The 23,449-nt window shown below is 33.9% G+C and overlaps 3 protein-coding genes and 1 long non-coding RNA gene across 4 annotated transcripts in view; all 4 read right to left on the bottom strand.

Annotated features, from left to right (window-relative positions):
• LOC148308173 (SLIT-ROBO Rho GTPase-activating protein 1-like) overlaps window positions 1-2,320 on the bottom strand; it is a 175,742-nt gene extending 173,422 nt beyond the window's left edge. The window contains exon 1 of the mRNA XM_088262189.1: window positions 1,869-2,320. Coding sequence (XP_088118315.1) covers window positions 1,869-1,956 — 88 coding nt within the window. The 5' untranslated portion in view covers window positions 1,957-2,320. The remainder of the gene's footprint in view (window positions 1-1,868) is intronic.
• A 653-nt stretch (window positions 2,321-2,973) lies between these two features.
• Window positions 2,974-16,362, bottom strand: LOC148308172 (ribosome biogenesis protein BOP1 homolog). Its single transcript, XM_088262180.1, has 16 exons — window positions 16,175-16,362; window positions 15,944-16,036; window positions 14,873-14,935; window positions 13,687-14,098; window positions 13,055-13,217; window positions 12,446-12,587; window positions 11,591-11,773; window positions 11,046-11,195; window positions 10,044-10,211; window positions 9,791-9,965; window positions 8,738-8,959; window positions 7,832-7,935; window positions 5,645-5,818; window positions 4,629-4,774; window positions 3,769-3,918; window positions 2,974-3,169 (listed from the first exon to the last, which is right to left on the bottom strand). The coding sequence occupies exons 1-16, from the start codon at window positions 16,286-16,288 to the stop codon at window positions 3,016-3,018; spliced, it is 2,613 nt and encodes an 870-aa protein (XP_088118306.1). The 5' UTR covers window positions 16,289-16,362; the 3' UTR covers window positions 2,974-3,015.
• A 1,272-nt stretch (window positions 16,363-17,634) lies between these two features.
• Window positions 17,635-19,613, bottom strand: LOC148308171 (uncharacterized). Its single transcript, XM_088262186.1, has 3 exons — window positions 18,411-19,613; window positions 18,109-18,324; window positions 17,635-17,989 (listed from the first exon to the last, which is right to left on the bottom strand). Exons 1-3 carry the CDS (start codon window positions 19,569-19,571, stop codon window positions 17,711-17,713), a joined length of 1,656 nt encoding a protein of 551 aa, XP_088118312.1. The 5' UTR covers window positions 19,572-19,613; the 3' UTR covers window positions 17,635-17,710.
• Window positions 19,614-20,383: 770 nt separating this feature from the next.
• LOC148308170 (uncharacterized) lies at window positions 20,384-23,114 on the bottom strand. Its single transcript, XR_015837716.1, has 3 exons — window positions 23,043-23,114; window positions 22,218-22,700; window positions 20,384-20,971 (listed from the first exon to the last, which is right to left on the bottom strand). It is a non-coding gene; the product is annotated as an uncharacterized LOC148308170 (long non-coding RNA).
• Between the last annotated feature and the right edge of the window lie 335 nt (window positions 23,115-23,449).

The following is a 23,449-nucleotide window of genomic DNA, read 5'->3' as shown; positions in this document are numbered from 1 at the left end:
TTTAAAAAATAGTTTGAAACAAATGGTAGACGATCTCCTGTCAGATTAAAATTTTGACATTTTTAACCCCTTCTAGACCATTTTTTTTAACCAGGTTTTTACATTTCAATTATTATAAAAATCATTCAGCCTCTTCTTCATAATATTGTTCTAGAACTAAAATTTGTGAATAAAGTGCACTGAGTTCATTGTGTGCATACTGGTGTAGTGATTACGCGAAATGATTGCGAAACCGGTAGACTTAAATCTCGGTAAGTGGTTAACTAACATTAATAAAAACAAATATTCATTTAGTACGTACATTTTAAATTATATTTTAAAAAAATACGGTCAATATTTTTGTAAAACGCAGGTAAACTTCGGTATTTACATAGCAGATCCTCTCCACCAGGGGTAGAAATGATTAGACTAGATTTCAAACAAACTGTCGACAACAACAAAAATATGTCATACTTATACACTAACAATACGCACGAAAATGCACATCAGCCCTCCGCTTCAGGTACGAGTCCAGGGTTATATTGAATAAATATTACAGTGAAAAAATCACTAATATTTATTTGACCCCCCCTGGGAATTGAACCCGGAACCTCCAGTATGGTATGATAAATTATCTAAAATTATTATTATTATTATTATGAGATGAATATATGAAGAATGAAAAGAGTGAAAGAATTAAAAATAAATGTTATATTTATTGTAAGAAGATGTAAATATATATGATGTTAAATTAAGTGTAAATATTAGTTTGTATTAAATGTTATATAAGCTAACTGAAGAAATAAATAAAATAAAAATAATTTCGAAACAATTCATTTATGATGGTCTTAAAATTTAATATCTTCGCCGATGGCAAGATTTAAAGAAAAAAATGTCTCTTGCCGCTTTTAGCTCATGCCGGTCATTTACCACCGTGCCTGGCTAGACTGCGTGTTTGTATGGGCGGCTGCGTTAGCATTTAGGCGCCAAGAATCTTGCCGTACAAGTTCTGATAACGATATTCGCACTGGCTAAACTTGCACGGCCTGCATATAAACACCGTCGTGCGTGGTGTCAGTACTCCGTGTCGGATATAACGAAACAGGTAAAATAATCTTTATACACACCCTTTTCGCCACGTAAATTACAAAATAAGAAATCCTCGAAGGTATATCATTTTCATCAACCGACAGCTGTCAGGTGTGCATTAAAGGTAGGATAATAAATTCACGTCCAGTATTTTAGTAACGGTCGGGTACATCACAATTTTTTTAAAGAAATTCTTCGAGTTTTATTAACATCTACATATTCCAATTTTTGTATATTATACTTTAAGATAAGATTTACGTAATATTTTTGAAGTTGAAAACGCAAAATAAATTTGTGAAATATAATTATTTCGTGAATTTTCTCTAGATTATGCATGTGTTAGGGACTGGTTGCTCGGATTTGAATATATTGCATAAATGATGTCAGTTGTGAACTCTTGTAGAATAAAATTTGTTATTAAGGACAAAAAAAAACTTTTTCATTGCAGGACCCAAAACCGCAAGAAAAACATTTTTGTAACAGAGATCGGTGTGGAAGTGTTAAAACTTAAAACGAAGATACAATTTAATTTATGCCAGTATTAACCACTTAACTTTGCGCTTGTGTTTAAAAATTCGACAAAAAATGTACTACTACAAAAGTTACGTATTATAAAAAATATAAAGTTCATGAGAACCACTCGTCAACGTAGGGCAAAATTAAAAGTTATAAATTGCAAGTTGTGCCAGCAATAAATATAAATTGCGTCAGCATTAAACGGTAAAAAAATCGATAGCCGATCGATAAAATATGAGGATCATCGAGATTTAGTAAAGAAACAAGAATGTATATGTACTTACTGCTGAATACTAGAAGTTTTCTCGTAGATCCTAGGCGTTTCATCGGCGATTTGATGTCCAAGTCGTTTTCATCCATTGCAGAAGACATGTTTACGGCCACTTTCTCACATAAAATTATCAAAAAGTTGGAAATGACTATCACAATCAGCTTATCACAACGATATTGCTTACAGCAAGCACATTGTTGTGGGTGCAAACGCACAACGCTTTTGCTTTCACTCACTGCAATTAAAATTAACAGATATTTCTCAAATGTCAAGATGAAATAAAACACAAGTAAACAAGAACCGCGGGCGAGCACGAACCGACTTGCGAACTGACACTATCAACCACGTAGTCGAGGGATAAATGGGAATCGGGAATGACCGGGAATCAGAATAACTTCGGGACTTTTGTCCACATTCCACATTCATACTAGAGCCGAGCGCGAACTACGATTCACGCCGAGCGCCTGTTTGCCGTTTGTTTGGGTTTGAAAGTTCGGAATAATGACGGGTGAGTACTTCGTATATCTACCGACAGAGAGCGCTGATCACTCAAATAAAATCGTATTTTTTATAGCGGTAATTTTAAAATTTCAAACACGACTACAGCGCAGAATTAATTTTTCTTCTTTTTATTTTACCTCTTTAAATTTAGGTAGGGTAAACGGTAAGCCGGGGTGTGTTTATTAAATTATTGAAATAACTGGTTTCATATGTAAATATTATAATATAATATTTTGATGCCATGAAAATCTACCTATATTCGAAACAATAATTTTCATCATGCCAGTCAAGTCAACACAGGCACTGTTTTTATGATTTTTTACTAACTGCATAATATATATTTTTTACTAATGAAGGATAATTTTAATTTTATGCCTCTTAATTTTAAAAAAATGTTTTATTATAAAATGCCTAGAGGTTCTAGTAACTGGCATAAACTCCTATTTTTTAAACTATACATATTATGAAAATCATTTTTAATAAAAAAAAAAATTAGGCAATCATTCATCCACCCTGTAATGGCTGTTAGCGGATTAGGCTGCTGAGCTGGAGGTTCCGGGTTCCATTCCCAGGGTCAATATGGGATAGGAAATTGGAAAATGAAAAGATATCAAATATTTATTTTTTAATATTTATATTGATGTGACATGTCAACAAAATTATGTGTATAGTCGAATGGTACAATCAGCCCCTGCTGAGAAGACCCACGGCTGTAGAGGATGGAAGGTGACTCCAAGGATGCCAAAGTCCTCGTGAGCTTCGTGAGTCTGTAGCTGCTTTAGTGGAACTATCAGTGGATTCTGGAGAAGATCACTAAAAAAACAAACACAACAGAATAAAATACACAATTAAACTCATTATATTTTTAGTTATTAAAAAAAATTATAAAGTAACTAAAGTTGTAGACAAATAAAATAACTATTAATATTCATTTTTATTGTACAGTAATGATTAAAAATTCAAGATGGCGACTAATACAATGGGTCTAGAATACCAATGGCATATCTTATCATTACAAAAGAAAATTTGCTGCATTTAATGCAATTATAAATTACCTAGTATGTAAGTAGAATGCTAAAATTTCAAGCGAGTTTTTATCTTTCTTCGTCTTATCCCCTAAAGGTGGAGACTGACTGGAGCATTTTGTCGTAACATAACGTCGTAACATCGCTCGCGGCCAGCATCATCGAGCATCCGAAACTATGGATGGAGCGCTCGGCTCGGTGTACTGACTGCCTGAACGCTCGCATCGTAACGTGTTACGTTACGATGAAGTGCTCCGGTCAGTCTCCACCTTAAGACCCCAAAAATCAATATTTAAGATTCATCATGTTATTTACTGACCATCCCATTCAAAGCAGAGAATGCATCAATAATACTATGTTTGCGTTAGGTAAATGTTTCGCACTTACTTATATACCATTCCGTGGGATATGATGAGTTTCCTGTCATCAGATCCAGATGCGAAGAGTGGATATCTCTTGTGGAAGGCAACCCCTCTCACTGCTGCACTGTGAAGTCGGAGAGTCTGGTATGGCTTACTCGATAAGTCAAGATCAAACCTAAATAAACAAACAATATAATGTTAAAATAACCACAAAAAAATTACAAGTCCAATAATGAATCTCATTAGATATGGATTTTTTCCTCGCAGGTCCCATGTTGAATGTTATTCGACATTTTTTATCATTAGTATTATGAAGTTAAAATGCAAGCCCACATTTTTCTTCACTCATGTCTATTACAATAGTATGTGGAGCAGAGGACAAGTAAATTTTTGCCCAATGCGTAACTGTCTACCTAGACTTTTTTATGGGGACCGGAAAGGTTAATGGCCTATTTTAGTTTATGTATGTATTAATTTTAAATCAAACACAGATTTTTTGAGTCTTAAACTTAGTAGACTCAAAAAATCTGTGTTTGATTTAAAATTAATACATAAATTAAAATGGAGTTATACAAATTAAACGCCAAATCAATAAATAGCCTATTTTAGTATTAAATATTTATTAGGTTTTCTTTTAAATTCTTATATCATTAGTTAGTTTCATATACACACAGTCCAACCTAAAATATTAAGAATAATAACTTCCTTGAGGTTCTTTATTAAAATGTGTAACATTTTGGGCTGATTCTAAAAACAGATGACAATGGTTGCATAATGTTCAAAACATCAAGAAAAAGTATTAATGCTGCACAGTATTACAAAATGGCACAAGAAATCCAAATGTTAATGCCAAATTGTAGCATTCAAGTATATGAATATGCTTACCACATCATTTTTCTATCATACGAGGCAACAAGTAAATTGTCACCAGCGGGATGTATGGCCATACAGCTGATCCATTGCGCGGAAGTCAGAAGTTTCTTCACCAACTCTTGCTTTACCAGATCATACACTCTTACGATACGTTGAGTCTAAAAAAAACATTAATAGAAATTACATTCAATAAAACACAGTAAGGAATTCTATTGAATTTTAAACTTCCAGCTTTTATTTTAAAAAATATATAATCAACTATTAGATACCAAATTTCAGAAGCATTACACGGAGCACAAAGAAAAATATTTATGTACATCTATATTTTTAACATATCTACCGTGTTTAAAGCACTTATTAATAATTTCTTAAATGCAAATACAGTAGACGCTCTCTTAAACGGCCTTGACTAGACCGACCCAGGGCCGGATGGCGAAAAAGCCGGTTAAAGAGAAGGTAGTGAAAAACACAATTTTCGCAAGGAAAAAAAAACATATATTTTTTTAATAACACTAGGAATACAGAACATTTATTCTGCATTAGAAAATCAAATTAAAAATTAATATTTCATAAACTATAAAAAATATGTACAGGAAAAAGCCACACATCACTCCAAAAAAGCGTGTATTTCGGGCACTAGGCATTCCTAGAAGATATATTATTTTGAGAAATAAAAAGACTTTGTTTTTTGATCCACTCAAATTTTTATTAACAACCAACTAGTTTCGGCAGCAACCTGTTGCCCTCTTCATGGTTTAATTTATGACTTAATTAATTATCAGTCATAAATTAAACCCTGAAGAGGGAAAAGGTTGTTGCCGAAACTAGTTGGTTGGTAATAAAAATGTGAGTGGATCAAAAGCAAAGACTTTTATTTCTCAAAATAATATATCAATATGATCCACAAAGTCAATACTTTCAATATTCAAAACATTCCTAGAAGAGGCCGGTTAAAGCGGCGCCAGTTAAAAGCGCGTCTACTGTACTTTGATTAATGTGTCTTTGTGTAATGTGTTAATTAAACTTACGGCAACAAAAAGGAATGGTCTTATCGGATGGAACAAGGCGCACTGAACCATTCCTTTGGCTTTAGTGAACGGCAGCTGAGACCTCCTCCTGGAAACTTGATGCACCACCACGGAGCGGTTAGCTCCCTCTGGCAATACCACGCACAAATAGTCACCTCGCCCGTGCCAGACAACCTGAAAAAAATCAAAGAATTTAAATCTGAACAATAAACTACTACTACTACTATCATCACACCATTTTTCCGCAGGGGTAAGTAGGAGAGGATGGAACGCCACACTCTTCTGTCCTGACATACACTCTTAATATCCAAACATTATTTGTCAGGGCTTTTTTTTTAAACAGAAAAGGTCATGGAACTCACTTATGTCAAGCTTTTTACAAAAAAAAAACTATTAAAACATCATTTAAATATTACGATATCATATTTTATCATCATGACGGATTATATAATTACAGATGGTAATTATGTAAACGCAAACATTGTTTCGTCTAATTGATTTTGAAAATATAAAAAATTAAATTTATCCGTGAAAAAAGGTGACAGAACGACATTCTACCGATTTACATGAAAAAAAAAAGCCCTGCATCTAGTCACTCATGCCCTTCGATTACGCAGACTTTTAACACCACCTGATTTAAGGTTCTGATTGATCTGATCTTGCCAAGTCTTTTTCACGTTCTGTTCCCGCTCACATTCATCAAATATACTTTCTTAGTCATTCTCTCGCTATCCATTCTCTCTACATGTCTATACCACCTTAAAGAACTCTTCTTAATCTTTTCAACTATCCCCAGTTCAGCCTTACTTTCCTTTTGTATATCTTCGTTTTTAATTCTGTTTTACAATGATTTTCCACACATTCGTATGAGGGAGCACAATTCAACAGCGATCACTCTGCTTTCATTAATGCAAAAACATAAAAATTAAAAAAAAACATGGTTTTGAAGAGTTGGTAGCCATGCCATTACAACTTGCAGGTACTAATTATCATTAGTATCAGTTCTCTGTTATCATTATGAAATACTTCAACAGAATTCATAATTTTTAATTAATGTTTTACTTAGTAAATACCACTATTTCTTAAAATCTACTGTGACATGTGCTTCGATGCATTTCGCATCATTTTCAAACACCGTATCATGCGGAATGCATCGAAACACGTGTCAGAGTAGATTTTACGAAATAGTGATATTTACTATGTAAAACATTAATTAAAAATGGATGAATTTTACCACAAAGTGACTGCCGAATCAATTAATGAAAGAATTTATAATCTTCATGGTAAAAGTAAGGACAATGATATAACGAGGGTAGCAAGTTTTGTAATTTCGAATCTTACAGTTAAAACAATTAATGACACACTTGATGTTAATTTTTTCTTTGTTAGTTTTTCTTTTTATTAAAATATAGTTATAGTTTTATCCTTTTCATATTCCATATTTCTTATTACATTATTAAGACATAGAAAGGAGAGTGAATGCTGGGAATAAAGTGAATGGTGCACTGAAATCAGTTATAGCAAATAAAAACCTATCAGCGGAAACTAAACTAGAAGTGCACAACGGAGTCCTGGTTCCAACTCTAATGTATGGAAGTGAAACATGGAGTTGGCAAAAGAAGGATGAAAGTAGACTGAATGCAGTCGAAATGCGATCTCTCAGAAGAATGTGCGACAAAACGATGTATGATAGATGTACGAATAGCGGAATAAGGAAGGAATGCAAAGCTGAGATAAGCATTATCGATAAAATTAAGAAAGGTGTGTTGAGATGGTTTGGACATGTAGAACGAATGAGTGAGGAAAGAACGGTAAAACAAATTTATGAGGCGAATGTTAGCGAGAAAAGAAGCAGAGGAAGACCGAGAAAAACATGGCACAATCAGGTATGCCAAATACTTGAAAGTGGTCAGGTTAGGAGTCGTAACAATCGGCGGGTATGTATGAGGAATGCATTAACGTGGAAGAGGCGATGAATGTTTGCAAGGACAGAGTGGTGTGGCGCTCTATTCTCTCTACCTACCGCTGCGGGGAAGCGGCGTGATGGTTAGTTAGTTAGTTAGTTTATTTCTTATTACAGATAAATTCAATATTAATACATACTACTGATTGTATTTTGTTTTTTGTTTTTAATTGCCTAGTCTTTGTCATAATGAATTTTTTCCAGTTTTATCATGTGCTTTTTACCTGTTTGACTTCTTTGAAGTGACTAACGCTGATTCTAACTCCCAATTTCCACTGCTCTGGTGATACTGTTTCCCATTGAACAGCAGTTCGAATCCTTTCATCAGCTATAAAAAAAATTACAAAAGAATTTATATTAATTAGAAATTAAATAATAAAACATGTATAATGGTGCAGTATGGAGTTAATTGCTAGAACTATGTAGTTTGCATTAGTTATTTTCATTAAACGTCTCCTTCATGGCATTTTTCCCAAAACACCACTACTCACGCGATCTTGAAAGATTTGACTCTGTCATGAGCAATTAGTCAGCATTATTGTCAACTTTTCTAACTCTTATCCGCATCCAATATGTAGTGTGTAAGGCACTGCATCATATTGACGCAGTGTTATCTTGATCGTCATTTACGTGAGGGCAAGGTGATCAATCCTGCGCTACAGGTACCAGAACAGGGTAATATTAAATAAATATTATTTCATTTTCTTTTAACCTTTATTCGCACCCAATGATGCATAGGGCTCTGTATCATAGCGGCACAGTTTTATCTCAATCTATAATTGCATGAAGGCAAGGTGATCAACTCTGCGCTTCCTGTACCAGTCCAGGATGATATAAAATAATTATGAAAGTGAAAATAACCCATATTTATTTTAACCCCCTTGGGAATCAAACCCGGGACCTCTATCACGGTAGCCAAATGCGCTGACCACTACACTATGGAGGTGGACAAAAATATTAGAGTGGATAAATTAGTGGATTAGGTGGATAAATACTAGGGTGTAAAATCACTAATATTTATTTTCACCCCCACCTGAATCGAACCCGGGACCTCCATCGCGGTAGCTAAACACACTAACCAATACACTATGGAGGCGGACTTAAATAAAATATTATTGACGATAGCTTACCGATATATTCCGAGTTGTCCGGGGCTTCAGCCAGCAGTTCTTCGGTCCTCTCGGCCACTTTGTGGTCTCCCACTCCCTTTCCAGGAGACACCAGCAACATGCGTTGGCCACACGCCACAGCCAGGAGGGAGAGCGATGTCACAGGAGTAGACTGCACACTCTTGACAGCGTCTTCACCGATCTTGGTGGTCTTCAAGCAACGCCCAGTGCTGACTTCCCATACTGCAAAAAGATACCATTAGAGGTCTGAAGAGCCGTTCTAACCATGTAATATATTATATAAATGACAAGGTAGAGAGTCGTATAATGGGTATATTTTATAAAAACATTAAAAGTTGTCCAGTTTAATGAAAACTCTCCCTGATTTTTTTTTCCTTAAAAAAGAGAAATATTTGTGTTTTTATTATTTACAAAAATACTTCCATTTCATACTATTTCTGTGAGCCCAAGGGCGTTTGTGCACTACACTGAATTATGTGGAATTTTACCGTCCGGCACGTCAGTTAGCGTTTTAAAATGATGATTGGCTTGTGCTTTTGTCCATCTTTCTTCGGATCGGTGCTCTTGATCGGTGCGTGAACACGTTGCGCATAAATTTGATCACACTAAACTGTCGTAGTCGCTTTAATTTTTCAAAATCGGACTGCCAGATGGTAAAATTACGGGTAGTGCACAAACGACCTAAGGGGCTTATTATTATTAGAAATAGGTATCAAATTGTGGTAGAGTGGGTTCGAACCGAGAAACTCTGATACAAGAGTCCGCGACACTAACCACGGGACCACAACATGACACAATGATATTAAAATCCTCATTTGTAATGTTCGAAATGAATTGATAAACATATTAAAAGAATTTGCAGATAAATGTTTTCAAAGGAAAAAAAGAAAAGACACACAAAATAGTGGTCAGAATAATGTCAGCGCGTTGTAAAATTGTGAAATAAGTTTACCCCGAAGAAAGCCCATATAAGGGTGGCTGAATCACTGGAAGAAGGATACACGGTTTAACAAAAAAAAGTACATATGTCTACGAGAAATGCGAGAATATTACTTTTAACTGTTCCATCATCGCATCCGGAATACATGTACTGTCCAGTTGGATCCACATCAATGCATCGCACTATATCGGTATGTCCTCTGTACACCATACTCTCATGGGTCGGGAAGGGCTGCAGATCCTGTGGGTTCGGTAGTTTGGGGACCAGCTGATGAGGTTCGATGGTGAGCTAAAAAAATAAAATAATGTAAGATTCCTTGATTCTCAATGCATCATATGATCAGTACCTAATAGGTTTGTTATTTACCCTCATTTTGATGGCGCGTGGGGCAAGATAGAGATCCAGACAGCGCAGGAAACGCTCCCGGGTGTACCTGGAATATGCCGGCACTTCGCGAAGAGAGGCATACTTCTGTGGTAAGAAAGTATACTTCCTCTTCCAAGGTGTGTTCTCCATTCTCTTCCACTGTTTCATCTGTAAAAAAAAGGGTTAATTAACGGTCTTATCTTCAAAAATTAACAGGAAATCACACAAGATAATGGGTATAAAGGAATGCAAAACGACTGGAAAGAATTTAAGTATGATATAATGTGGGAATGGGGCTAGATATTTGGTTCTTCTTCTTCTTCTTCAAACCCTTATCCGCACCCCAGTGGTGCATAGGGCACTGCATATAAACACAGTGTTATCTTGATCGTTAACACATGAAGGAAAGTTGATCAGCTTTCCGCTTCAGGTACCAGTCCAGGGTAATATTGAATAAATGTTAGAGTGAAAAAATATTTATTTTTACCCCCTTGGGAATAACCCGGGACCCCCAGAATGGTAGCCGAGCGTGCTGACCATTACACTATGGAGGCGGACAATATTTGAATTAACAAAATTTATTGTTTTTTTTTTTTAAATAATATACTTGGATGGCTTGACTCTGGCCAATGTCTGTACACAACGGATTCTTCAGTTCTTTATACACGTTGCATGTAGCAATGAGGATAGCCTGGAATGACTGGTTGTGATTGGTAACCTGAAGGGGAAAAGAGGGAGAGGAAGATCCCGCACATGATGGATCAATCAAATTAAAACAGCAGCAGGCACCTCGGTGATTGAAGTACTACGTGCAGCGCAGTCAAGGGATAACTGGAGAAGAATCATTACTTCCACAAGGGAGAAGAATTTTTTTTTTTTTAAATATACTTGTTAACTTTCGACAGATTGTTGTATCGCAGTAGGTATTTCATTCCGCAAAATGTTTATCACCAAAATCTCAGGAGACCAAATGCCTAGGAGATATATTTAGTTTGGCCATACCTCTCTTTCATCAAGCAAGTACTCAGGAGGTGGATTATAGCTCTCTGCGTGGCCAGGAAGTGCCCTTTTTGGTGCTGGGATGTGATTTCGGATCCTCCTCATTTCCTCCGCCTGGTCATCGGTGCTCCATAACATGTAGAAACGCGGCTCCTAAAGAAAACAAATAAATAAATCAATAATACTTCAGTCAATTCCCTTTAATAGGAGTTAACTCATTGCAACACGAAGCGGGAAAATCGCCGGCCAAGATCAATTTGTCACTGACTAGCAAGGCTTTGTCTTTGAAGTATTATTTTTACATTAAAACTGAATGACAATAACTATAAAAATGACTTATATGAGTATATTTTGGTTACTGATTTCATAACAAAATGAAATAATCACAAAAAAATATGCTACATATTATGTTTTACCATTTTTATTTTGTGTGTAATTTAGTCTTAATGTTATTGTGATAAAAAATGTGTCGAAATTAAAAAGTGTATGAACAAATTATGTCATCTTTATTAGTGGTGCAATGGGTTAAGATGACAGTTCCGCAGTACCTTCTTCTTTTCTCTGTCTATCCTGTCCTGTTCCTTGGTCTTGATCCATCCGGCTCGTAAGGCGCGGACCAGTCGGTTGACCTGACGCTGCTCCAACTGCGAGGGAAGGAACGATCTCTTGTGCTCGGGGAACGCTCGAACCGGAGTCTGGAGAACTTCGCTCGAGAACCATTCCACCCATTCCTTGAAACATAACATAGTAAAATTAGTATAATGCCATTAAAACCACTTACAGCACTCATAAACAGAAAAGGATATGCCTAACTTTGGGAAATTTACACAGGGTAAAAAATTTGCACACAATACCTTAAAATAATGATGAATTTCATAAATAGCTTATTTTTTAAATAACATATCCATATTGATAAGGAAATACTGCACTCTCATTCATTAATAGGATTTTTCAAATGTTTAAAAAATTATATACTTAATACTCCTGTCTGGATGTGATACAAAAAAATATAGAAGATTTAGATTTATTACCTGTGACAGGTAAAAAAAATGGACATTAAAACAGCTTTTTCAACCACAATGTTCAACCATCATTCGTTGTTGTGAAATTGAAAATACTAGAAATGTGTGCTGTCCCTTTTATTTCTTTTCCATTTAACCAGACGGAACCACAGAAACGTGCGGTCGGGTACAGGTAGTATCAAATATATTTTACAGTAAATAATCGTTACCTAATACATACTTATTTTGAGCCTTCCGAAAATCAACATTTGATTTATGTACGAAGGTGGACAAAATATTTCACCAAATATTTATTTGATATGCTATTGTAAGCCAAGAGAGACTATCATAATATGACCGATTGGGAATATTTTTGATGCATTATGTTCAAGATTGTTTTACCGGATAATCGTCAAATGAGGGATCTGGAGTTTTGCCATGTCTCAACCTAGCTAAGATCTCCAAGTCCGCTTTGCTGAGAATGACATCTTGTCCTGTCAGGGGATCATGTACCGTTCTCCAGAAATCTGGATCCTCACATCGCCTGTGAAAAAAAAAGAAATTAGTTTGAACTTGAGAATTCGATATCTACGTAGCATTGAAAGCGAATTGACAGCGAATTTTGTACTGTATCCATCAAAAAGATATTTAATTAATTGATTCGGCAGTCACTTTGTGTTAAAATCTATACATTTTTAATTTATTTTACTTAGTAAATACCACTATTTCTTAAAATCTATTTTGACACGTGTATCGATGCATTCCGCATCATAGGGTGTTTGAAAATGAAGCGGAATGCATCGAAACATATGACATAATAGATTTGAAGAAATAGTGGTATTTACCAAGTAAAACTCAAATTGAAAATAAGATACTTCGATGGAATTAAATGCTAAAATTTCCATGATAAACTGTTATAACAAAAATAATTGAATTTCTTATTTGCACAATGTAATGGTTTTAAAATTTTTACTTGTTTAAACACTAGTTCTGGATAGGTAATATACTCACTTAAGAAATTCTTCTATTTGATCTCGTTGAACCGGCTTAAGAATTTGTTTGCCGTCCCAATCGTAGCCAATGTGCGGATAGTCCTTGTACCAATGTAATGGCACGTCTCCTATTGTATTTCTACGATCTTCCTCATCTGAAGAGTCATCACTTGAATACTCATCTAAAAACCAGTCACAAAAATAGATTCATATCTAAAAACATAATAAATTAATAATAAAAACATTTTTTTAAATCCTCCATTTACATTTAAAGTAAATTACTTTTTTGCAGCTATACTTTTTCATTTTATTCTTGATAGTACATTTCAAATCAGCTGTGACATTTACACTACACGGCAGAATTATGACATATTTTATTCATTATTTTAAACATTTGTTAAGAACCATTAAGTCAAAAAATTAGTAGCATAAAGACTTTACTACGGTTTAAGCTAAAAATTATTATGTCAACATTTGGTCCAGAGAAATTGATACATAATTGGATTTCGATTACTGCGCTGTCACAAACTGTATCTCAAAACACATTGGACATACATTGTATTTTATCAAATGTGTTACAGACTGTTTGCCGAATGCAGGTAGATTTAAATGAAAACGTTTTACATAAGTATGCTTTAATAAATCACTTACTTTTTTTAGTTTCTATTTCATCATCATCTTTACTTTCTACTGTTGATTCTTGTGCACTTATTGTAATATTTTTAAGGTTTAATTTATTTTCATTTTGTGTACTTGCTAAAGCCCCTCCTTTTCCTTTGACTATATCTGGTTTGCTTTTATCCGATTTACTTTTAAAATCACTCGATGCATTTTTTTCACGAACAACTGCGGGTTTTTGTTTTGAAGACTTTGCTTTTTGGTCTTGTTTAGGTGTTTTAGAAACCTCTACCGTTTTGGACTTGGGAATTTTGGGATCTGGTTTAATTTGATTCTTTTTTTTAGTTTGTTTTGTTTTACTATCCGAGCCATCATCACTGGAATCCTGTTCAAATCCTGATTCTGATTCATCATCGGATCCTTCTTCGTCATCATCTTCACTGTCCTAGAAAAATGAGAACATGTTGACTTAGAAATAAAATTCATTCATAAATATGGACACCACAAACTGCCCTGAGGGCCTTCTGTCGGCTACCAGCTCCCTTGCATTATCCCACATCCCAAATTCCGAAGTTCAGACGAGAACTGCTGACAAATTTTCAGGAGTGGATATTCTAAGGGACGGGAACCTGACACATTGTAAAAGAAACAAGCTTGATTAAGGTTCTCGGGCAGCAAGCAAAGTACCTAACCTAGTCAAGTGTATTGCTTTTTCTTGATAACGTTATGACCATGGATGGCTGCATCCTACTCTGTACCTCAAAAAGTCAAACCACGTAAGTTTTTTCGCAGACTTCTGCTTAACACTTTGATTGCCACAAGATATTTTAATTGCGTCTCATCAGCTACCGGAGGCTGACACTTTGTACCTTATATTGTCATATAAAGTCAATATAAGGTACAAGGTGTCAGCCTCTGGTGGCCGACGAGACGCAATTATAATGCCGTGTGTCGGTCATTGGTGGCTGACATTGGCGATCAACATGTTAAAGCGGATTATACAGCTCCTTAGACTTTTGCAAAATGCCATGTTTTTCCCGAATCGGGTTGTGGTCATGTGGTTAGTGTTGCGGACTTTGAGACAGAGTTTTCATAAGAAATATCATAAATATACAAATTTTATTTAATTTTACATGTCATTTTTACTATCTCTATATTAAAACAATGTTGTCAATTAACAACCACAATATAAATATAAAAATATTAATAATAAAATTACCTCTCCCGAACTGCTAGATTCAAAAGATAATTCGTCATCATCATCAGAATCAAAAATAGGTTTCTGGAAAAACAATACAATAAGTTAAAAATTTAAAGAATGCAAGATTTTATTTGTAAGGTTAAACAGTTCATCCATTAACAGAAAGTTTTATCATCGAATATGAATATAATATAAGTATTAATACTTAAATAAATCATTTTTTATGTGGACAAAGGTTATAAATTATACATCCACTACTTCACTAACTACACTGGCTACAGTTTCCCAAAAACCAACAAATTTGAGATAAAACCTGCATTAATGGATACAACACAATTCATTATAGCCTCATCAGATTTACCACTTGAGATAATTACACACAATTTTTATTTTTATTTTTTATTTTTTATTTTTTTCATAATACATAGATACATTCAATATACATATTCATTTCATATATACATTTAGTATACGTATTACGGCTCTTTAGGCATGGCCTGTGTTGAGCCGAATACTAACATGGTAATACAAAATTTATATTTTTATTTTTTTAAATTTTTTAATAATATTTTTTTTTAATGATTAGATTATAAACATAACATACAGGAGATACAAAAATAATTTATAGTTTAAGGTTTTTCAATGTGATAATTACACCTGGACTTTAATTAATTCACTTTCCACCTTGTCCCAATAGACGGTTCTGCCACATTAGGTGGGACTACGATGGCCGCGTCGATAAATTTCATACAAACAAGTTTCATATGTGCTCGCTCAGTTCACTTTTTAAAAAAATCCTACTTCTAGGCACGACACAAAATCACATAAATAACTTTACAGAACTCCATTTGTCCCACCCGCCTGTGGGTGGGACAAATGGAGTTCTGTGGGAACTCCATTAATTTATAATACACGACTTGTCAAACCATTTCAAATGATTACTTTGGGTCTTATCTCGAATCTTAACTAGCATTGCAATAAAAAAAAACATGGTTAAAACACATATTTTGCATTCGCATCAGTGGTGCGATAATAATATATGGCGTTATGTTGTTTTCTATTGAAATAATAACGACATAATAAACTTACATCCATTTCTCCATCTGAATCCTCAACTTCGCCTTCTGAATCTGTGCTGTCGGCATCCTCATTGTTTACAGATCCCAGCAAATCCTCCGTTTTCTACCAAAAACAATTTATTTAAATGACATATAAATTTTATTATGTGCAACTATCATCACTGTAATAAGTACATTTTTATTATTGAAACCAAAAATGTTTGATCGAATCAAAGAAAGATCATAACCCTAAAATACTCACAATAGTAGGATCTCTGACAATAGCGTCGTCATTCTCATCAGATTTAGTTTTCACTTTTATTTTTGAAGCGACTGCGTGTTTTCTTTTTTTCAACGCCTCTTTTGAAGCAGGCATTTTTAAATTATTTTGTTGTAATCTAACAAACTTCTAAAATAAACTCACAAACGCACATGGGAAAAACGTCAAATTATAGAAAAATAATCAAGTGACAAGTGACTTTAGTATTGCTATAAAAAAAAAACAAGTAATTGATTTTTTCGGGGTTAGTAGTTGTTTTTGTTTAAATTTTATTTCTGTATTGATAAAAATCATCACCTGAATGCAGATTTTTTTTTTAAATTTTCATAAATCTTTTATACTTCTGATTTTATAATGCATATATGTCCAAATATTATGAATCTAAATATTAAAAAGAAAATACTAACAGGATTGAAAAAGCTCACTTTCCAAAGTTGAATTACCTTCCCTGTAAAATTTCTTTATGTGCAATTAGTCTTCTTTTACATCCGGCTAACAATATGTTGTCTCGTTGTATTAAGCACCAACATTATCTTCCAAACAAAATACTTTTTACCAAATATCTTTTTAATTTGCACTTCTCCCTTCTCATATTCTAGAAAATTTCAGAAACATTCATACCCCAAAATTTAATGACGCCATTCAGTGGGGAGTATTCTCAGGTTTACAATTAATTCAATAGGTTTGTTCCATTATTTATTTGCTCAGTATTACAATGAAAAGGACACATTAAATACATTATATTTATTTTAAACAATCATTTGACTAACCCATATATATATATATATATATATATATATATATATATATATATATATATATATATATATGTATAAACAAAATATTTTTTTTCGGAGCTCTAGGCCTGGTTTCAACAAATGATTTCCTCTTCTGTAGTGTATTCAAGTGTAAGTAAGCAGTAGTAATAGGTCCTGGGTTCATATCCAAACACGAAAATAATAGGTGATTTCTTTTTCACCACAAAATCACAATGGCATAACAGTGGCTTAGTAACTGAAATCAACTTTGACAAGGGGCATTTATTCAATTACTTTTATAACTATCTTGTAGAAGTAAAAGATTTGAAAAATTGCATATAATAAATTGTATAAATTGTGAAAAAAAATTGCCTTCATGAACATACAAGTATATAATATTTAAATCCTTGTTAAAATCAATAATGAGAGTGGAATAAACCATAAATAATGAAAAATAGGAGGCATCAAAAGTCTGGAATTAATAAATTTCGCTACTTGATTTACCCTCCAAACATTTGATTTAAAGATGTTAAAAAATAAATCTTTTAATAATATATACATTATCCCAACAATAATATTAGCAAATTATTTACACAGAATTTACATAGGAACAGTTTTGGCTGAAATTAATTTTTCACATGGGTTTTACCAGCAGCAACAGTAGTAAAAAGAAAAAAACTGCAATAAGCATTAAATAAACTGTAATAAATTCTCCATAACACATTAAACAATTTTTCAATAAATAAAACTCCTTTGATATTTATAAAAATCTTAAATAAAACATAAGGATTAGTGGTAAAGGTAACATTTTTAAAGCAATAAGGAATTTTTCAGTGGTGGTTGCATTCAATCTCATCCGTCTTCTAATTGCTTTTCTGCATAAATGTTTTAAACTCGGTACATCGCTTTGCTTTAATAAATTTAAAATATCAGATAATCCTTTTGAATCTTCAACGAGCTGCAAGATTGAAACCTGTTTATACACTGTGTCTGCGTACTTGATAGACAGGCAACACATTGGCAGGATTTTGAGCATTACCTGTAACAAAAATATTTATTAAATGTTAAATTCACTTGTATTTTGTATGTAGGTTCGCATTATCATCCTATAATGTACAGGTAATTTTATTATGGTTGGTTAAGTTAATATATGTTCACCTCAGCCGATATCCGTTGACCAATAAAATTGTAGTCACTTAGTTTCTCTACGATTTCTTCTGGATCTACCTTTACCGAGTAAGTGAGAAGTATCGGGAGTGTGTGTCCACCAGACGTGATAGAAGCAATGATAGCATCAGGTACTAACGTGGGACTATCAAGCGGCATTGTGGTATAATCAACATCGCAACCTTGGCTAACTAATATATCAATCACCTGAAATATAACATAAAAAGTATTAATGCGGAATTGGTTGGTCAATTAATTCAATTGACTAAGTAATAGAGGGTTTACAGTATTACCTGTGCATGGCAATAATTGTGTTCAGTGTAATGCAAATATACTAAAGGAGGACATTCTCTTCTGTACAGTGAATTAACAGCAACTCCTTTAGTCAACAAAAGATATACTAAAGTCTCGCACAGATCTTCGGAATACTTATAAATATATTCAATAATATTTAATATTGAGCAAAACGGCGGGTTCACAGTGTAGCGAGGCCTAAATCCAAATATTTTTTCCAATATAACGTGAAATCTATCACATTTGTTGAAGAATTCGGGACCTAAGTTAGATTTTAGTAATGTTGTCAGAATATCCATGGAGAAATAAAGAGGTTTGCAAGCCATATTCATCAAATCATTTTTAATATTATCTACATCTGTAACGGACAAGAGTAACTTGAATATCTCCGCATGTCCGTGAACGACAGCTGTATATAATGGAAGGTATCCTTCATCGTTGGCAATATCTGGACTCGCTTTATTTTCTAATAGAAATGTAGTGACATCTAAAGAGCCGCGTAACGCCGCTAAAATCAGACCGGTGTTTCCATCATAGGCGCATTCATTTATATCCAATATAAAGGGAAATATAGCGCGCACGCATTCTAATGACCCATTGAAACAAGCGAGAAGAAACGGTGTCAAGCCATAGACATTACGTAATGTGGGGTCAGCTCCGACGTGAAGAAGAACCGAGGAGAGTTCTGCGTGACCTCTGTGGGCCGCTTCATGTAGCGGAGTATCTCCGTCATAATCCTGAAGACTGATGATTGAACCCGCAGCTATCAATGCTTGCGCCACGTCCATACGGCCCTGACAAGATACCACGTGCAATGGAGAAACCATTTCATTGCTGGCATATTCCGCAACATTTTCTCCATATTCCAATAGTAATGCAATCGTTTTCATTGAACATTTGTTTCTACATGCTAGATAAAGCGCCGTGTGTCCTTCGAAGGTTTCTGCTAGAGGTGATGTTATCGGATATTCCAAAAGAACCTTAACAGCTTCGTATGCGTCATTAGCAGCTGACACATGTAATGCAGTCCAGCCTCGGTTATCTGTGCAATTAGGATTCTTTCCTGAATCAAGCAGGTGCCTCAGTGTTACTATATCGTTTTTTCCTGCCGCTAAACTAACGGCGTTCGTACTCAATGGATTTAACGCGCTGAAATCCATTTCAGTACATGTTTTGAAAAACTTATTGATAAAACTACAATAATCTAATAACAATAGCATACATTTTAATATTACACTACTTTTCGTAGAGAACAAACATTTTTTCAGCGATAGGAAGGGTGACGATGTACTAGCAAAGTAAATTCGTGAAATAATCGAGGATACAAGTTACACAAGCAACGTAAAAAATTTAACCGACTGTCAAAATACCACCGAACGTCACACCGACATTTGTATAATGTGCTGCCAGCTAAAAAAATCATTTTGAATTGCTATATAAAAAATACCTACCCATAATGTAAATATATTTTTGAGTTAAAAAAAACTATCCTTCTTATCCTCACCCAAGGTGATTCGTGTTCAGTCCAGCACAGTTCCTAGTAATAAAAAAATATAGAGCATAAATATTTTAGCAATGCACGGTAGCCAAACGAACGCATTTTTTTAAGGTCATAAATATTTCAAACAAAAAGATACACATCTAATACTTTTCCCATTAAAAAGTAATCGATTGTACTGTAAAATAATGTGTTGAAGTATTTATACGAAGAGACTATAGAAATTGATTAGTTAGTTTGTAATACAGAATCATGAAGATTCATTTATTAAAAACTGAGAATTTGGGAGAGTCGAGGTCTTAAATAATAATTCAAATGGAGCGCTTAAGGCTAAGGACAAAACTATCGTATAAGGGCTCGGAGCAAATCTCCCCACCTACCGTAGTAAAATTTTGAGAGTGATTGTATCATTTCATTGGATGACATTAATTCACCGTCTGACTTAGACAAAGAAAACAATACAATTTTATTCAAATAGAAATATATTTTTAGTAAAATTTACACATTCCTTTGCATTATTTTTTTATCTTTCCCACTTTTTTTAATAAGGGAACTATTCAAGGGTTATTGAAAGATATCGAAAAATTATTTTGTAATAATACGTTGATATGGTAATCAATATAATTTAGTGTTGATCGGGATACTCGTTGATTTGCATAGTTATTGAATTTTGTGGACGAAATGTCAAACTTGTGTTGACTCACGATTTCGATTTGTCTGACTGGTTCTTGGTATTTCCCGGAGAACACTGACTGGACACACCATTGCTGTTTTCTTTCCTTGCAGGAAAGTTTTCCAATTGTAACAAAGTCCTTAGGGTGATTTATATAATTCTTCTGCATTTTGATATCTTTGAGTTCTTTTCCAACGCAAATCATTTTTTGGATATCATCTTCGTCCAAATACCAATACATGTCTGCGTGTCCAATCATTGGCAGATACTTTCCACTGTCTCGGGGAGGTTTCTGGGTTTTTACAATTTTTGTGTAGTATTTTCGCAGATGCGTCATATATTTCTTGTAATGAATGCTTTTGAGCAGTTTTTCAAAATCTGATAACTCACTAGAAAAGAGGACAAATGATTCTTCAGTAACGAAATTCTAACCTTAATATTTATTCAAGATGGATGAAAAGTTTACTACCGGACAAAGAAATAACTATCGAAAATAAAAAGAATATATTTCACCTATATTATTTACCTTTCAGTATCACTTTCTGAGATCAACAAAATTTTAATGTGTCAAAATACTTCTTTAAAATTTGTCTTCAAAACATGATTTCAAACCGTTCTTTATTTTATCGGATTTTATTGTTTTTTTTATATATTTTACTACGAACTTTAGCACAATTTTTTTAATGATTTTATAATTCATAAAATGTTCATAGAGGATCACTTCTAAGCTATATTATAAAGCCATAATTAGTCATAATACCTAGACTATAATACATAAGGTTCTGGAAACCAATGGATATTTTGTACTTTGACCCGGGCGAACAGGTAAATGATCATTTATCAACATTCTGTGCACCTATACCGACCTTCGACCGACCTTAAATATATGTTTTTTTTTTCAATGTAACAGGTATATCCAATCGTGTATCCTTAAATTAAATTAATCGCTCTTTAAAAAATGTTGGATCACAATTTAACAAGCAATAATTTTGCTTATGTAACTGTCATTTCAAATAACTCTCGTCCACGTTCTAATAACCACAAATTAGTATTAAAAATTCATATAGACCAGACTCCTCATAAACAGTGTCGTTAATTCGTTAGATCTATGTCAGATTTTCTCACTTTTTCAATAAGCTTAATGACAACACAATAATTAATTTTAATTAACTCTAGTTTTTACTTAACATTTCGCTGCTATTTGGGCTCTAGAAATAAGCTTGATCTTATTACAATGCTGATCTCTGGTGACAAAAATCACATTGTATACGAGTATAGTAAAATTATGTATGTAATGTAGAAAACATTTCAAATGCTCCTGGTATCTCAAAAGAGGAATCCCGAAAGCCACGTACATTGTTAAACGGATATTATGTTTACTAGGTGTAGATATTTTCATTAATTGATTCTTCAGTCACTTTTTGGTAAATTCTACCCATTTTTACCACTATTTCTTTAAATCTATTGTGACACGTATTTCGATGCATTCCGCATCATTTTCCGTGTTTGAAAACGATGCATCGAAACACATATGACAATAAATTTAATGAAATAGTGGTATTTACCACGTATAACTTAAATTTAAAATATATTCATTGTTTCAAATTAATATGGTAGATATGTAGATATACTCACGATGAAAACCTTTGTGAATAAATTCCTGAAGATACTTTCGTGCGTAAGAGGTGATGCAATTTGGCTAGAATAAAAACCACCCACTTCCTGGACTCGATTTCAAACTCTTCCAGCCTTTGTTCTTTCAGGATGTGTTCCCTCGTCTTGATTTCTGTCAACACCTCGTCATTTTTATCCTGGACCTTCGATATCCAAGCCTTAAGAGCGTAGTATGAAAATATATCTCTACGCGAAAGGTATCCGTGCCACGTCTTTTGAATGATAGCTGCCATTTTATTATAATATGCCAGATACATTTGCTCTACAGTTCCCTTTAGAAGTCGGCGGTAGAACACCCTTCCGCGCCAACCTCGGTACCATTTTTGGATGACGAGAGCGGACTTGTTTAATTTCTTTATGTATCGTTGAATCAAAAACCTTCGTACGTAAGACTGAATGATCCGAGCATTACAGAAGACAATCCTATCGATTGATGCATTTTCACTGGAAATAATAACATATTCTTGATCAAATGCCGACTGTCATCCATTAGTAATGATTCGTTCAGTTCAATTATGTACCGCCTCAGTCTACATTAAAAATGATAGACTAAAATAGAATTCAGTAAAAAGACGATCAAAAACATTTATTTTATTGAACATATTGTTCGATGAAGTTTTGAGTGTGGAGGTAGCTGTCTTGAAAGACAACGGTCGCATGTGGGTCTACCCTTTTGAGCAGTCAATAAATTTTAGCCTATATAAATATATAACTTATTACTCTTTATGTATAATATATCATTTAACTCTGTATTTATATTTTTAACATTGAAGAAATTAAACTTACTTTGAACGATTCTGAGATTTTTCCAAGAAAGTATCTACATTTGGAACTAGATAATAAACAGAAGCCATTATAAATCCTGTGTCAAATTTCGAACTCCGAATTATTGCTTGAATAAAAATATTTTTTTGACAAGGTGAGAACTTTTTGAAAAAAATATTGCTGGGAATTGAAACTTCATGGAGGTCAAGTGTTCGTTGGCTCAGAGGCATGTCAATATATTTGTTTCTTATGGTTTTTAACCTTAAGGGACTAATTATCATACACATAAGCAGTGTTAAACTTACACAACCTTACAAACCCAAGCGCCCTGGCCTTCGGTCTATTCTCCTTTCCTAGCCAATTAATCCTTCTTCATTTCCTTTCCCATATGGCAGTAATATTTATCACCCCAAGTTCCTCAATTTGCG

This window comes from Brachycentrus maculatus, unplaced genomic scaffold (genome assembly GCF_059751285.1).
Source record: "Brachycentrus maculatus isolate JH-2025_06_01 unplaced genomic scaffold, ASM5975128v1 h1tg000175l, whole genome shotgun sequence".
In the NCBI taxonomy this organism is placed as follows: Eukaryota; Metazoa; Arthropoda; class Insecta; order Trichoptera; family Brachycentridae; genus Brachycentrus; species Brachycentrus maculatus.
Note: the sequence above shows the minus strand (reverse complement) of the source record. Positions and strands in the feature narration are given on the sequence as shown.

Excerpts from the sequence above, each read along its gene's own strand:
- LOC148308172 (XM_088262180.1), bottom strand. The coding sequence starts at position 16,288 with ATGCCTGCTTCAAAAGAGGCGTTGAAAAAAAGAAAACACGCAGTCGCT. Across the intron at positions 14,099-14,872 it reads AATCTAGCAGTTCGGGAGAG|GACAGTGAAGATGATGACGA; the intron begins GTAATTTTATTA and ends TCATTTTTCTAG. Across the intron at positions 4,775-5,644 it reads GACCATTCCTTTTTGTTGCC|ACTCAACGTATCGTAAGAGT; the intron begins GTAAGTTTAATT and ends TGTTTTTTTTAG.
- LOC148308171 (XM_088262186.1), bottom strand. The coding sequence starts at position 19,571 with ATGGATTTCAGCGCGTTAAATCCATTGAGTACGAACGCCGTTAGTTTA. Across the intron at positions 18,325-18,410 it reads ACAATTATTGCCATGCACAG|GTGATTGATATATTAGTTAG; the intron begins GTAATACTGTAA and ends GTTATATTTCAG. Across the intron at positions 17,990-18,108 it reads GTCAACGGATATCGGCTGAG|GTAATGCTCAAAATCCTGCC; the intron begins GTGAACATATAT and ends TTTTTGTTACAG.